Source organism: Herpailurus yagouaroundi, unplaced genomic scaffold (assembly GCF_014898765.1).
Source record: "Herpailurus yagouaroundi ecotype Mexico unplaced genomic scaffold, PumYag 163, whole genome shotgun sequence".
NCBI lineage: Eukaryota > Metazoa > Chordata > Mammalia > Carnivora > Felidae > Herpailurus > Herpailurus yagouaroundi.
In genome coordinates this window covers 58,393,496-58,409,729 of record NW_024412404.1, presented here as the reverse complement: position 1 = coordinate 58,409,729, position 16,234 = coordinate 58,393,496, and the positions used below count along the sequence as shown (strand labels likewise).

General features: G+C 54.3%; 1 protein-coding gene across 12 annotated transcripts in view; it reads right to left on the bottom strand.

The window, feature by feature from the left end:
- TACC2 (transforming acidic coiled-coil containing protein 2) overlaps positions 1-16,234 on the bottom strand; it is a 215,030-nt gene that overhangs the window by 90,907 nt on the left and 107,889 nt on the right. For 11 of the 12 annotated variants that reach the window (XM_040486647.1, XM_040486650.1, XM_040486655.1 and 8 more), the window contains one exon: positions 8,672-8,806. The exons of the other annotated variant lie outside the window; for it this stretch is intronic. In XM_040486647.1, coding sequence (XP_040342581.1) covers positions 8,672-8,806 — 135 coding nt within the window. The remainder of the gene's footprint in view (positions 1-8,671; positions 8,807-16,234) is intronic. 12 annotated transcript variants of the gene reach the window in all.

Sequence of the window (16,234 nt, the reverse complement as noted above, 5' to 3'; positions counted from 1 at the left end):
CCCAAAAATAAATAAACGTTGAAAAAAAAATTAAAAAAAAAAAATGAAAGCCTACATCTTGTTAAATATAAAATAAGCCATTTTCGTAATTTTTCATGTGTTTTTTTTTTCAAGGTAAAGTCGCAATTAAACCTCTTCCCCGCTCGGGGCGCCTGGGTGGCGCAGTCGGTTAAGTGTCCGACTTCAGCCAGGTCATGATCTCGCGGTCCGTGAGTTCGAGCCCCGCGTCGGGCTCTGGGCTGATGGCTCAGAGCCTGGAGCCTGTTTCCGATTCTGTGTCTCCCTCTCTCTCTGCCCCTCCCCCATTCATGCTCTGTCTCTCTCTGTCCCAAAAATAAATAAATGTTGAAAAAAAAATTTTAATAAATAAAATAAACCTTTTCCCCGCTATTCCCATACAACTTGGACTTAAGCGGATGCATTTTATGTGGCCTTTCTCAGGTAACAGTTGTCTTTAGATAATCCAGGTTGTTCCTATAACTGCCGGTATACGCTAGGTTTAAGATCACAGGCAAAAACAAACAGGGTGGCCCAAGGTGGCCATCGGGCCAAATAAAACTCTGACCTCCAAAGTTCAAGCCCGCCCTTAGACACAACGTCAAGTTTCACTCAGACCCGGGAAGAGAGAAATGGTGGACTTGCCTGGGCCAGAGGTGACTGCCTCTGCTCCAGATCAAGAACATCACCAGTGTTACCCCTCCTCCTTCTCGGGGAAATCTTTCCAAGAACAGAAAATTCCATAAGCACTTTTCAGTGCCTGTTAAGAGAGATTAAATACTGTACTTGGTTTGAATGTTGATGTGTTAATCCACTGAGTTCCTCTAGAGCTTAAGTTAAGGTTTTAGAGGTTACTTGGTACCAGGGAAGAGAGGCCTTTGAAGAAAAACATTCAGTTGCAAGCAGGGCGGGGATCTCCCAGCTGCCCAAATCAGCAGCAGGCTGGTTTCTGAAGCCAGACTGGTGAAAGAGGTTGCGAACTTTAGGCCCCGCCACCTGCAGCAGGAGAGGGGTCCTGCCCGGGGCTCCAAAGAGGCCGGTCGGGGTGGAAATGCTCCCAAGATGAAAACACAAACAGGTGCAGCCAGAAGCTCCAAGTGCCTCGCTTCTTCTCTCACTGCAAGCAGAGAGTGGGTCCTCGTGGCTCCCCAGCAGCAGCTCCCCTCGCTAGGCAGGGCACAGGGCGGCTGGTCCGAGGGGGCACGACTCTCCGTGCCTGAGGAGCAGTGACACGGAGCCTGCCATGGGGCTACCCTCATTGTGAGCGGTGCAGCCAAAGCCAGGCGCCGAGGACCAGAACTGCTGACTCAAGGCTCCGTGACAGAACAGAATCCAGAACGGCTGGGCCAGAAATAGCATCGTGAGCACCTACTGATAGCATAATTAGCATAGCGTCTGAGGCGTGTGCTGTGCGCTGTGTGTGTGTGTGAGTGTGCACAGACGTGTGTGTGTGTGCACGCACGCGTGTGTGCGTTACCAAGCCCTAAAAATAATACCCTCTTTTCATAACCTTCCCAGCGGGCCTGTCTGTGTAATTCCATCCACACCCTGTCTAGTCGTCGCTGGATGCAATTAGCCTGTAACTGTGTCTGAAGATAAGGGATTATTTTCCCGACATACTCAGATTTTCAGGAACTGATTTGTCCACGTGAAGACAATCTTTCCCTGACAACAGACCGACCCAATTCCTGCCTCATCCGCTGACTTTAAGGAAGCACGTGTGAGAGGTACCACCGGGTTTCCTAGCCAGCTTTCAGAGGCCGGGTACGTATTCAGTTTTGACGCAGAATACGCGCCTGCTATATTTACATGGTTTTGCATCTCTTGAAGTTATTAATCCAGAAAGAGATGAAGGGTTTCTCCTTCGCATGAGCATTTCCACGGTGCAGCGACTGCCCAGCCTGGGAACATGCCTCTGTTCTCCAACACGGCGTGGCTCCTTTGTTTCTGGGAGGTCAGCAGCTGACCAGAGGGGCCTGCTCTCACCCCTTCATCCCAGGGTAGCAACCCCCCCCCACCGCCCCCCAGCGTCCTTAGCATCCGGTTTCTCCTTAGGAAACAAGTTTGGGCAAGGTGGGCTCCTGGAGGGCTGAAGCCACAACTCCCATATGCCCCACGGAATGCCCAGTGCTTAGCCCATAGCTGGGCACATGGGAGGCTCTTGGCCACTATGCAGACACAGGGATGGGTGGATATCCGGGTGGACAGACCCGTAATCAGGGGCACAGAGGAGAGAGGCCAAAACTGAAATTCTCTCCAACTGAGGCCAGAGCTTACGGAGAATCATGGAAACGATCCTAGGTCTTCCCACTGCTGTCACATGCAAAGCCCAGAGCCACGCCCCCCAGCTTCCCGACCTCGACCTCAGCTCCACCCCCCCATCCCCCCATCGACAAGTCTTGCTTTGCGCGTGTGTGATTTTGGTGGGGAGGGGAGGGTGGGGTGCCCAGGAATGAGGTTTGAATTAAACTCACTTCCTCACTCACCTAATTCAGAAAGATTAATGGATAGTAGGGGAAATTTCTCATTTACCTGAATCCTTAAACTGACTCAGAGAAGTTACTGAACCCCTCTGATCCTCAGTTTCCTCATTTGTGCAGGAAAAATCAACAGGACCTTCCCACCAACGTGGATATTGCAAGGTGTAAGTGAAATAACATACAAAATGTTCTTAGTATAGCAATGCCAGGCACACAGCAAGCGCTCAATACACGTCAGCTGCGGCTGCTGCCGTGCTGTTTCACGGAACAGCAAGAAGTCATTCTGTCCCGGGGAGCACTCAGTGTCCCTGCCTCACCGACTCTCACAGCATCCAGGGATACCAAGCCCAGAGCTCCTCATTCAGGAGGAGGAGTTAGAAGCTGGGCAGGCTCCCTGGAGGAGGAGTCTGCTGAGACACCCGACCCAAACGGTTCCCACCACAACTTTGCTCTCAGAGCTTGTAACCTCGGGCAAGGTCCTGACCTCACTGGGCCTCAGTTTTCCCATCTTTAAAATGGGGACAATAAAAAGGGGGAGGGAGGGAATCCCCCATCTTTCTGAACCTGAGAGAGGTCACAGGATCCTATGGTTTGCAAAGCCACCAGGCAAGGATGCCCAATGAGATGGATTTTTAAAGTCAGGAGAAGGGGCACTTATTCGGGGCACAAAGTGGGCAAGCCATCCCCAAAGAGCCGGCCGTCCTCTGCCTTGTAGCCAGGACATGAAAAGCTGGGACGGCATGCTGGGTGGAACTGCATGGGGAATTACACCCCTGCCCTCCTGAGCCCCCGCCTTGGGCTGCACAGGGAGGAAATGCCGGTGCTAAGCCCAAGCTCCTGGGAGCCCCCGCCTGGAACCATAGCCCAGCCCAGGAATCGCTGTCCCTGCAGAGTCCCCTCAGAAGCGTGGCCCATGTCTGCAGGGTATCGATACTGTATCCCCAGCAACAGCTTGTGAGGCCTGCACAGAACAGACGCTCAACAAACATGAGGGAGGGAGGGAGGAAAGAAAGAAGGAAGAAAGGGAGGGAAGGAGGGAGGAAGCGGGGAATGAAAGCCGCAAAGACAGATTCAGAGCCTCTCAGGCCCCACAGCCACTGCCCTAGTTCAGTCCACCACCACCTCCCACCTCGGCCACAGTACCAACCTCCACTGGCCCCGTGACCTCCAGCCTCTTCTCACCATCCAGGTTCCCCTTGGCCATCAGAGATTTTCCCCACCCCCAAACTCAGTCCTGACTCTCCCCTGCTTTAAAGGGGAAACAATCTGGGGCTCCTGGGTGGCTCAGTCGGTGGGTATCCAACTTCAGCTCAGGTCATGATCTCACGGTCCGTGGGTTCAGGCCCCATGTCAGGCTCTGGGCTGACAGCTCAGAGCCTGGAGCCCGCTTTGGATTCTGTGTGTGTCTCTCTCTCTTTCTCACTGCCCCTCCCCCGCTTGCACTCTGTCTCTCAAAAATTAATAAACGTTAAAAAATTAAAAAAAAAAAAAATACCGGGGAAACAATCTTTCTTTCACACTGTGGGTCCCAGCAGACTCCTCAGTCTGGCTACAGGCTCACCCCCAAACCTGACCACTGCCCGCCATGCCTGCGTCCCTTCCCGCTAACCTCACCACTCGGCCCACAACCACCTGTGTTGCCCCCTCCAGTCCATCCAGGCCTCTCCTGACCCGCTGCCTAAATCTGCTGGGCATCACCACCTCCCCCCGAGGCTGAGGTACACAGAGCTCCCCCTCCCTGAAGTACCTTTTCCTTCTTCACCCTCAGCAAACAGGTGGAAAACCCATGAAAACACGGCTCCCCCCCCCTTGGAAGCCTCCCCGACTCCTCCAGGCAGAGGAGACTCTCTTCTGGCTCTTCTGTTCTCAGTCAGTTGGAGAGTTTACGTGCTGGATCACTGCTGTGTCGTCTCCTCTCCCCCAGCACTCCCAGCACTGATGGATGTCAGGGGAGAGCCCGCATTAATTAAATGCCTCCCATTTGTCAAGCCCTGAGCTACATTCTTCACATACCTCATTTTCTCCTCACAATTACCTCCAAGATGTGGGTACTACTAGCCTCGTTTTAAAGATGGGCAAACGACAGCTCAGAGAGGTCAAGTAACTTGTTGAAGGTCACACAGCTCATTAACGGACCAGAGGCAAGTCTCTGCAGCTTTATGCTCCTCCCCCCGCACCACATCACACACGGGATATGGCTCAGAATCAACCCAGGACGTGTATGCCGAGCGGGAGGATGGATGGACAGGCGGATGGATGGACATATGGCGAATAAATAAAGCAGAAGACCCCACTATATGATCCACTTAGACTGAGAGCACTCATCACTTCCTGCAGCTGCTGTAGCAGGCCTGTGACTGCATCTCACGAGCTAAAGAATAAGAGAAGCTGACTAACTGACACTGGCAGGAGCCATGCTAGGCGGGGAAGGGCCCTGAGCCAGGCCTGTGCTGGTGAGAAGCCCTTCCTCCACCCCACCTCCCTGGGGCCCTGTCTTGGATTTCGGGTCTATTTCTCCACCTCCCCTCAGGCAGTCCATGGCCGGCCTGCTGCTGGCAACCCCTCTCTTCCCACCTCCAGCTGGGGCTGGAGGCTCCAAGGCATATGCTTGGCTTGGAAGAAAAGCCAAACTCGAAAACTAGCACACAGCAGCCAACATAATATGGGACCACGGGGGTTACCAGGAATGGAGGGGGAGCTCCCAGACCCCGCTGCCCTGAAACCCTCCACCTTCTGGGAGCTGCGGTGGGCACCCCCGGCCATGCCCTCACTGGCTTCTCACCGAACCCCATGTCAGGTAGGACTCCCTTCCAGGTTGCCCTAGGGGTCACAAAGCTGATGCTCTGCACTTCCTCCGGGGGCACTCCAGAGAAGCCCCGCCTGGCTGCCCACCCCTCCTTTCCAGAAGAGGGAAAAAGAACTATGGGGCTAGGGTCTCCGGCCCCACCCCTCCACACCTGCTCTGCCCAGACGGAGGCGGCCAACTTCTACCTACTCCCCTGGGGAAGGAGCGGCCTCCCTCCACTGTGCTCCTCGGCCGAAGCCAGCAGGGTACAGCTTCTGGACAAGCCCGCCCAGCTGCCCCCACACCGGTTCCCATTCGTGAGACGGGCCAGCGGCCCGAAGCCCCACTCGGATGGCCTGTGCTGGTCCCGCCAGGAGGGTGATGCTCTACAGCATACCCGTGCCCGGTCTGCCCTGGAAGAAGTGGGTCTTTCAGGGGCACCTGGGTGGTGCAGTCGGTTGAGCGTCCGACTTCAGCCAGGTCACGATCTCGCGGTCCAGGAGTTCGAGCCCTGCGTCAGGCTCTGGGCTGATGGCTCAGAGCCTGGAGCCTGTTTCCGATTCTGTGTCTCCCTCTCTCTCTGCCCCTCGCCCGTTCATGCTCTTTCTCTCTCTGTCCCAAAAATAAATAAACGTTGAAAAAAAAAAATTAAAAAAAAAAAAAAAAAAAGAAGTGGGTCTTTCAGGCAGGAGAATGACTGTAATGACAGGTGGCATATGTAAATAAGGAATGAGCTGGGTCAGACCCGAGTCCGCTCGGGGAAGCTCCTGTTGCCAGAGAGCCTCAGCCTCAGCAACCCGACATGTTTAAAACACAGTGGATGGTCCCGACCCCACCTGCAGAATTAACCACTGAGCTGGGAGCTCGCACATGTGCTGGCTCCGAGGGCGAGGGCGTGGAACGCTTTTGAAGGGTTTCACGTCTCTAACCTGGGGGAAGAGGGTACCACCCCGGGTGGGGTGAGGGAGACACGCAGTCCAGCTCCTGCCAGGAAAATCCCTCAAGTCCGGGAGAAGTGTGGAGAAATCTGAGGCTGCCCGATGCAGGCAGGGCCCGGGGGACATCTCACCAAGGCCACCTGCCTGTCCCCCCCTCCCCAATCCCGGGCTGCAGTTTGGGGCGGCATTTCTCAGGGGTGTTATGCCCTGGGCCTCCTGCATCAGCATGGGATCACTTCCTCCTTGCAGGAAGCGGCTTCTTAATCTCATTTCTTCCAGGTCTTTCCAGGCAGCCCTTGGCCAGGCTTCCAAGTTACCAGTTCCTGCGGGACAGCTGTCCCCGGCAGGCCGACAGGCAGGTCAGTCAGTTCTGAACAGGGATGTTGTTTGCTCAGGTTCACCCCCCTTCCCCCGCCGGCACAGGTACCAACATACCAGGCTCTTTGCCACAAGCCTCCAGAGGCTCCAAAAACCCGTGGTCAGCTGTAGCTGCCTTGGCATGAGTGAGGGCTTTGGACTTGTATTGCTAGAAATTCTTTTATCATTGACTCTCTGCCTGGCTGCAGCCTCTTAGAGCTCACCACTACAGGATGCTGTCTAGAATGCTCTTATGGGTCAGGGGGTCTGGTGAGTGTGGAGGCTGCAGAGGGCAGGGCCGGAGGCGAAGGGAAGGCCAGAAGCCCAGCCACCGCAGTGGACAGCGTCCCTCCCAGGACAAGCCCTTTGCTTCAGACAGGGTTGCACACGGAGCTCTCTCTCCTCCCCGTGGCCTCTCTCAAAGTCACATCTGTTCTCCCAAAGGCTTGTGCCCTAATGATTACCAACGGGGATGGGGGAAGGGAGGGGGTGTGAAAATTCCCAGAGAAAAGCCATTTGCACTGGAAACGTGGGGTTGTGTCATCATTTCCACAGCAGCCATTAGAAGCAGGACGAGGCAGCAGGAAGCCGCCCAGCATGCTTGCAAGAACAGAACATCTGTCTGTTCGGTAATAAGATGTGCCCCGGGCCTTCTTTGTCAAGACACCAGGCCTCACTGCCCCGCCACTCCCCTCCAAGCCCAAAGAGGAAAAGACAAAACCACAGAGGTGGGGGGAGCGGGGAGAGACTGCACCACGCGTGTGCACGGCGAAAACACAAAGAAGGCACGCCAGCTCCAGCAAGAGAAGCCTGGCTGCAAATGGGAACAGATGCACGATGTATCTCCAAACCATGAGACCAACGAGGACCTCAGACTCTCCGGCCCAGGCTCGTAAACAACTTCCATTTCAGCAAAATGAAATTTTCATCTGGGCGTTTTTGAAACTTAAATTGAGAACCTCCGGGACCCACACCAGAGGGGAAAAGACAAGTTTTATTTGGATCCCTGGATCTAGGCCACAGCCCCGTGGCTAAAAGCAGCCAGGGAGAGAGAGAGGACTTAGCAAAGTCTGCAGGTGCAGTGGAGGGTGTTTTTAACCGCAGCCACGCCTGGTCTCGTCTTGGCCCTGGGCAGGACACAGAGCCTCAGGACAGTCTTGGTCAGTGCAGAATCCAGTCCTGCCCTGCCAGGCAGCTAGAGAGAGAGCCTTTAAAAATGCAAATTTGGGGCGCCTGGGTGGTTCAGTCAGTTTGAGTGTCCGATTTCAGCTCAGGTCATGATCTCACGGTCTGTGAGTTCGAGCCCCGTGTCAGGCTCTGTGCTGACAGCTCGGAGCCTGGAGCCTGCTTCCGATTCTGTGTCTCCCTCTCTCTCTGCCCCTCCCCTGCTCATGTTCTACTTCTTAAAAATAAATAAACATTAAAAAAAATAAAAACAAAAATGCACATCTGATTGTATCTCTATCCTGCCTCAGGGCTGCTGGACCCCCTCAACATAAAGCCCTGGGAGCCAATGAATGGCCCAATGGCCAAAGCTAAGATACTTTGGGCCAGAAAAAAAAAAGAATAAAGTGTTATTTTATTATAACCCAAAGTATAAAATAGATCACCCCAAGTCCACATTGATAGAAATAAATGAGTCAATAAATCAGTAAATGGGAACTGAGGTCCCCCAAGGAAGAGGGATTCTGCCAGCAGATGGCCTTCAGACTCGAGCTACAGCTTTGACTCTTCCCTGGCTCTCCAGCCTACTGCCCCTACCACCCCCCGCCCCCTGAAGATTTTAGACTTGCCAATTCCCCAGATTCACATGAGCCAAGTCCTTAACATGCGTTTCTCTGTCTGTATGTATATATACCTCCTATTGGATCTGTTTCTCTGGAGACCCCTGATAATACACTCACTCACGAAGGACATCCCCATGGTGACACAGACACCTGCCTGCAGGGGTAAACTCCACATCGGCTACAGCCCAAATTCATGGCATCACAGATACAGATTGTCAACACCTTGCTGGTGCCATCCCCGATGGCAGCTGAGTCCAAGGCCTAGGGGGAAGAGACCACCTGGCCCCTCCGCTCCAGCAACCGTGGAGGGAAAGTTTAGTACAATACCTGCTTAAGTCCTTGGCCAGACCCTGGCAGGAGAGAGCGGAAGCTTCTACTCCATCACCAGCTGGGGCAGAAGGCAAAGACACATGTCCTGAGGCTCGGGGAGTGAGATCCGCACAGGCAGCAGCTGGGGAGGTGCTGGGGACACAAAGGGAGAATTATTCCCAGTGGAACTTGGCTCATTAATGGCACATTCATCAGGCCCCCTCACCCCACCCAATTCACCCCACACATGTGGGATGGGCTGTTTAAAGACCCAGCACAAGGCTTCCCTCAATCCCGGGCCCGGTTCCCCGGGGCCTTTGCTTAGACACAGTGGTGGCACCCTCCGGTGCCACAGCCCCCTGGTCAGGTGTGGATGCCTCGTGTGTGAGGTTTCAGCAGAACCTGGTGTTTCTTTGATGGAGGCAGTGCGGGTGCTCAGGACACTCTGTGAGTTGTCTTGTGTGATTTTTCTTCTGGGGAGGGGACTTTTGTATGATCATTTCGAATCATTTTTTATAGGCAGTGAATTCTGTGAATCGAGGACTACGATACAGCTTTGCAAACGCCCTGGGATACACCCCCTAAAATCCGAGGCTGATAAAAGTCAAGGCCAAAAGGCTGACAGGTAACCAAGGAACCTGCACCAGGGACCTGTGGGGACCCTTTGAGAGGTTGGGGGGGGGCGGGTGCTCAGAGAGCTATAGCAGAGCAGCATCCCACATTCAGTGGGTGAGCGCCCCCTGCTGGACATCCAGGGAAATACCCGGAGTGCAGAGAGGGCCCCTGGGCACCCACCTGCAAACACACCCTCAAGCAAAGAGCTCAAAACAGGTTTGATGTTCAACTCTGGCAAAAAGCAAGGCTCGCGGTGCTGTCCACAGACTAAAGCTTGGGAACAGTTTTCGGGGGGGGGGGGTCGGCCCTCCCAGCCTCCCTCCAGCCGTCCACTCTGTTGCCTACAGGGAAGCTGGCAGGGCCGAAGGCGGCCCAGTTACAATTATGTGACTCAGCACCAAGGGCCTGAAACCAGGCCTGAGGTTGGAGCCAGGGTCTGAGGTTTCCGAGCCTCTGGTAGAGGGCTCATTTCTTCCCTCTGGGTGGGAACTCCTGCAGGAAGCCCCCCGGATGGCAGAAATACAGGACTCCTGGGTCTCAGTGTCAAGAATGTTCTGCTAATTTCCATCCATCTCCACCAGCTCCAGCTACGTGGTTGGCCTCCTGGTGTGGAGCACAGCTGCCAGGGGCGCCCTCACACCCCGCGCACTCTCGCTCCAATTCCCCGTCGCTGCTTAGCAGGTACTACAGGGTCCGCCTTGGCCTCAACCCCCGGTTCCACCGCCCTGGCCCTCACGTGCTCTGCTCCCACCAGGCCGGCCTCCCTCAGCGCCTACAACACGCGCCGCCTGGGCTGCTCCTGGACTCGCAGCCCTTCCCCAAGCCAGCAATCCCTCAGCCTCCGCGCCCCGGCTTGGGCATTACTAATCGACAGGCGCAAAAACAGCAGAAGCTCAACCCCACTGGGAGCTCGGTCTGGTGTGCCTGGTCCCGTGCGCCCTGTCCCTGGTACCTTACGGTAGGTGGCGGTCCAGCATGCCCGGCGCCGGGTACCTGGTCCTGTGCCAGACACTTTACACATAGGACCTCGAATAACCCTCACAACAACCCTCTGAGGCAAATGTCACCACACCCCACTTTACAAAGAAGGAAGGAAACTGAGGCGCAGAGAGTTGAGGTCGCTCAGCCGAAGTCATATAGTCGCAACATGTAGCCAGGCCGCCCGCAGTGAGCACTGGATTAACAGGCAGAGGGACAGGGAGAGATCAGGCCGGGTGTCAGGAACAGAGGCAGAGCGGGAGCCCAGGATGCCTTCTTCCCCCGTGTAAAGAGGAGAAAAACAGAGACCAGAGCGTAACGACCATGGGTAAGCCTGGAGCAAGGCCAGTGCACAAGTGGACAGAAATTTACTAGTCCCCGATTTCGGTTCCTACGGGAGTGACAGTGCTCCCTCCTCGGCAAGCCCCGTACAGATCTGGTTTGATTTAATGTGAGCTGGAGGAAGGCGATACAGACCGTGGTTCTGCTGTTTCCAGAAAACTCTGGGCAGGGGAAGGGCAGGGGAAGGTTTCCGTCTTTGAAAACGCTGGCGGAGAGAGTGGGAGACGCGGCCTGGGATCTGTGGCCCCAGAGCAAAGCCAAATCCATGGGCGAAGAGCACTGACAGTCACACTCCGCTGAGGAGCGTGCCCACAGGTGACAGGTACTTCCCTGCCCTGGGAACACTGGGGGTCCCCTCGGATCTAGCCTGGAGGCCATGGAGCCTGCGCCCTTCACCCTCCCTCCTGCTGGCCCACCACCAGGGCCACACCCTTCCCGCACCAGGCTCTCTGAGCCAAAGGTACCAAACAAATGAATCAACTGCTCTGTTAAGAACAGAGCCCCCCCTCCCTCCCCGCCTCCAGCTGGCTGCTGGCCCATTGCCAGGGGTCGGGGGGGTCAGGCCCCAACAGGGAAGCGCTCAGTGAGTCAGACCAGCGCCAGAAGCTGGGATTGTCCTCATCTCTCCATCACCCCTTCCTGCTGAGTCACCTCCTTCTCCTTCCGGAACCTCTCTGTCCCAGCCACCTCTGCTGGTGACGACGGCTACGACCTCTCCGAGCAGGGCTCCTGCACATCCCGCTCTGCCTGCCTCCTCTGTCCCCTCACACCTACCCCCACGGTCACCAGGATAACCCAGCTCAAGTTCTGATAAGGTCCTTCCCTGCCCTGCCTGAAAGCCTCCCAACTTTCTGCAGCCTTAGGAACCCAGGTGAAAAAAACTCCCTGGCCTCCCACACCCCATCTCTGTCCCTGTCCCCTCCCAGGTTTGTCCTCTCCCTCTCTCTGCTCCAACCCCACCAAGCTGGCCCCCTGACGCTCCAGGCTGCTTCTGTGCCTTGGCTCAAGCAGACCATGCCCCTGAATGCCTACGTCTCTCGTCCCCTCCCAGCCCACCCCATAATCACCCTGAGGGGCCACCAAACTACCCCTTCCCCAGGTGGGGGTAATGTGCCCATCCTGCATGGCCAGGCTGGGCCCGGCCCCACCTCTGAGCACCTCGTTTTCAGCTAAGGTGTCCTGCTCCCCTACTAAAGTCTCAGCCACTGTGGCCTCTCCAGCCCCCAGCACAGAGCCTGGCACGTGAACAGTGCTCAACACAGGACAGCTCCTTCCCTGCGTCCCCAACACATAGGCCACCGACAGCAGGACACCTGTGCAATCTTCTTGGAATCCCAGTCTGAGGCAGGACCAGTAACCTGACTCGAGGGCAAAATGGAATGCAAAGTGAAAATGCAGAGCGCCGCATTCCAGAAGGATCAAGAATCTCAGGATGGTGACAGCACACCATTGAAATAAGCACAGGGCCCTGGGCGACTGTCTGGGTCGCCTGCCCACAGGGCCAGCCCTGGTTCTAGACGCCAAGCAGGAACTTACACAGGGTCCCTGTACTGCCCCCCACCCCACCCCGAGCCTGAGCTGCCCCGGGGGACAGCGCTGCTTGACAAGGTGGGGACAGTTCAGCCCCTCTGTGCCAGCTTCTGTCTGTACCCAAGCCTCCCTGACCAGCAGGGGCTCGTCCTCAGACATCGCGGTCAGGGAGCCGGGCCCTTGGCAATGGCCAGCACCCCTGCCAGCCCTCAGCAGGAACTCCTGGACGGCCACCGAGCCGGCACAGAGGAGGCCAGGGCACCCCGATGCAGGCCTCACACGTGAATTCTCATTTCATTTCTGCGCGGTACTAACTTTCTCTTGCCTCGACTTCTTCTATAAAATGGGCCGGGGGTAGGGTGTCTGAAGGCCTTTTTAATAAAACTCTGAGCTCCCTTTTCTCATTTAAGGAATTAATGTTTTCCAAGCCTTAGTGGAATAACAAAGAAGCTGCATTCACATTCACAGCATGTTTATCTTTTCGGAAGATGAAGGAAATGTTGATTTAATTTAAGCCTTTTTTGTTCAAGAGAAGAGTTAAGAAGAGGCCACATGAGCCACCACACCTCCTTCCAGCAGACAGACATGACTTACTGATCATGGCACTCTTTCCTGCTAGGCTCAAGTGGACAAGACCTTAGAATCCTTCCTAACGCAGACGGCGAGCCATGGCTAATGGCCAGACTTCGCCATCTCCGATTCAGTGTCTCACCCAGGTCCCCACAAACAACAACTGGTCTCCTAACCATTTGGATGCAGTTTCCGCCCCACACAGGAACCAGAGAAACACGGACGATGTCCATCCAGGGCTTGCATTCAGCCTGACAGGCCTGTGAGTTCAGCCATGGTGAGATGCTGCCAGGTAACTGTTACCTTTTGATTGCCTGTTCCGGGCTTTTGAGTCCTTCCCGGCAGATCCCCCACTGACCTGATAGTGAACTGCATTTCGGAGATCGGCCGGAGGTGCCAAGCTAAGCCCCTGTCCAAAGACAGACACCAGAGTGACCTGGCAGTCATGGAGGGCGATAATATCCCCCAAACCCGGGGCAGAACACAGCACATCCTGTCGGGCCAGATGGGCGACACCACCTTATCTCCCATTTCGTATCGCCATCTGGAAGGTATTAGCACAACAGGCTTTCCTCACAGGCTCTTGATTTTTTTCCTTCTTGAATTCCCAAGTGCACACAATCACGTAATAGGGCAAAGGCTACGGCCAAAGACTCGATTCAGATGGAAAGCCAGATACAAGCTAGAGGGGAGAAAGCACTTTGACACTGTTGCTCTGGAGAGCTAAGCTCGGCCGGTCCGGACCCCGGACAGCAGGCCAGCAGAGGCCTGTGCTTCCCTCCATAAGACAGTCTCAGCAATGGGAGATACACTCCTCGGAGATGCAGCTGCTGCAAAGCTTGAGTCCCAAGGTGCCCAGACAGGCTTGCAAACTGGCTGGAAGCTCCAAGGCAGGCCCCTCGAGCTATTTCTAGTCTCTCTCTCGAGATAAACCAGCATGTGAAACTCAGCCCATGCGAGAGTGTGAACAGGCCCTAAACATCCTGGCCTTCACACGTTCAACAAGGGGGGCTGGCTCCACACAGTTAACCCTGAACTGGCTTATCAGTTCCTTCCCAGAACATTCTTACCCTGTGTCCCTCCACAAAGCAACCCTATGTTCAGAGAAGGGAAACTGCTTTTGAGCTTGACCCAAGCAGAACTCAGGCTACTCAATAAACTAGAGGAAAGGCCATAAACACCACCCCAACGCCATCCGAGGGCCTTTGATCTGGGTCATGAATCCCCCCCAGTGGCCAATGGCTCTGGAGTTACAGAGACTGCAGAGAGGGGCATGCAGAGGACGGAGGAAACTGATCTCAGGTGGCCAAGATGTAGCGATTTATTCAGAAGGGAAAAATCTACCTACACAGATAAATTTGCTCAAGATGCATGAAAAACCAAAACAAGGACAAGGTCACGTGTCCGTCTGAGATATGAAATTGGCAGTATTTGAACCCTGCCAACATGGCAAGTTATAAGCTTCCATGTAATAGTAGCCAGCTACTTGGAAACTCAAAGGCCCTGTCCGGCCATTCAGATGCACCCCAATTTACTCAGCCAACTGGGTACTGGCTACATCAACTGGATTCATAAACATGTACCTTTAACGTACCATTTATCTATTTATTTAAGAGAGAGACAGAGAGAGAGGGAGAATGTGAGTGCGCGAGCAGGGGAGGGGGCAGAAGGAGAGAGAGAGAATCTTAAGCAGGCTTCACGTTCAGCATGGAGCCCAACACAGGGTCGGATCCCACAACCCTGGGATCATGACCTGAGCCAAGATCAAGAACTGGGATGCTGAACTGACTAAGCCACCAGGCACCCCAACACATACCTTTTAAATGACATAAAGGAATTCTGTCACTTATTTATTTTATATCAATTGTTTTTGGAATTGAGAGAAGATTTTTGCGTGATCCCTATTCCAAATTAAAAACAACAACAGCAACAATAATACGTTCACTTTGTCGTGCAGTTTTTACGATATGGTGCTTGCTTAAATAAAAGTTCGGTTAAGCTTTGCGAGGCAGTTGAACCCGCTCATGCATACCCACAGCTGAAAATCTTTTGGTGCAAACGGCTGGCCCCAAAATAAACGCATGGCTCGGGAGCAAGAGGAAAAACAGAAGCTGTAAATCAGCATGAATTCCCTGTCTTTCAACTTCAGAAAATTCTGAAGTTTCCGACTGTGGTAACTCCATAGCGAGGCTATGACACTGGCTGGAGCTATGCCCACTCCTGGCTCTCTCGTCTGACAGTGGGAATCAGAAACTCGAGCCACCAGCTGCTAGGGGCAGATGTCTCCAATCCTGAAGAGCTGCAGATAGCCAGACAGGTTGAGAACGGCACTGCCTTACCTCGTGGCTCTCCAGCTGTGGGCCCCAGACCAGCAGCACCGTCACCTGGGATCTTTTAGGAATGCAGAGTCCTGGGCTGCTCCCCAGGCCTCCTGAGTCAGAAATTCCAGGGGCAGGGCAGCAATGTGTGCTGTAACTGGGTTATCTGGATGCACACTAGAGTCTGGCCTCCCTGGACAGGAGTCAGGTGAGTGGCTTTCCAGCTGTGTCCAAGGGAGAGCCCTCAAGGTCAAAGAGACCCCTCTGTTTGGATTCCTGGCTAAAGGAACTTCCAGGATGTAACCAGAGTGCCCCGTTTTACTCTGTTTAATAAGTGTGGTTTTATTTAAAAAACAAGTTCTGCTGCTTTAAAAACGGTCTTGAAAATACTAAACAGATGGGCCATGGACAGTGTAGCCATTTGCAGAATGTTCTCGAAGGTCTGGGCCCAGGGACGCCAACAGCAAAAAGGGAAGCTCGACCGGTTTAGAGCAGGTTCGGAGGCTCTTCCCTGGGGAAGAAGCAAAGTTTGATGTCCTCCGAGGGCTTTAACAGAGAAGAAGGGGGGCGTGCGAATGCCTTTCATTGTATTTGAGAACTGCCTCAGAGATGGGGGTGCCTTTTTTTCCAATTCAGAAAGAAGACGTCTTGTAAGGGAAAGATGTGGCACCAAAGACCCAACAGGTAATCGAGAGAGAGGCAGAAAGGTGGCTTAAAGCAAACCCTCCAGTTCCATGCCAAAAAAAAATTTTTTTTAATTTTAATTTAAATTTAATTTTGAAACTTAAAGTACCAACCTACTCCTAGGGGGAGCAAACCTCTAGAGTGCACCGTCTCAGCCTTCTCTGCCTTGTTTTCTTCCCCTCTTCCTCCCCTGTCCCTACCCTACGCGGGACACGACCCGCAAGGGGATCCGAGGGTGGTGCTGTGGTTTGAATATGTGTGTCCTCCCTCAGTTCACATGTTGGAATCCTAACTCCCAATGTGCTGGAAATAGGAGATAGCGCCTTTGGGATATGAGTATGTCCTGAGAGCCCCCACAAACGGGATTAGTGCCCTAAGAGACCCCACAGGGGGTGCCTGAGTGGCTCAGTTGGTTGAGCATCCGGCTCTTGATTTCAGCTCAAGCCATAATCTCCCAGGTCATAAGCTCAGGCCCCAAGACTGGCTCCTCACTGGCAGTGTGGAGCCTGCTTGAGATTCTCCCTCTCTCTCTCTCTCTCTGTCT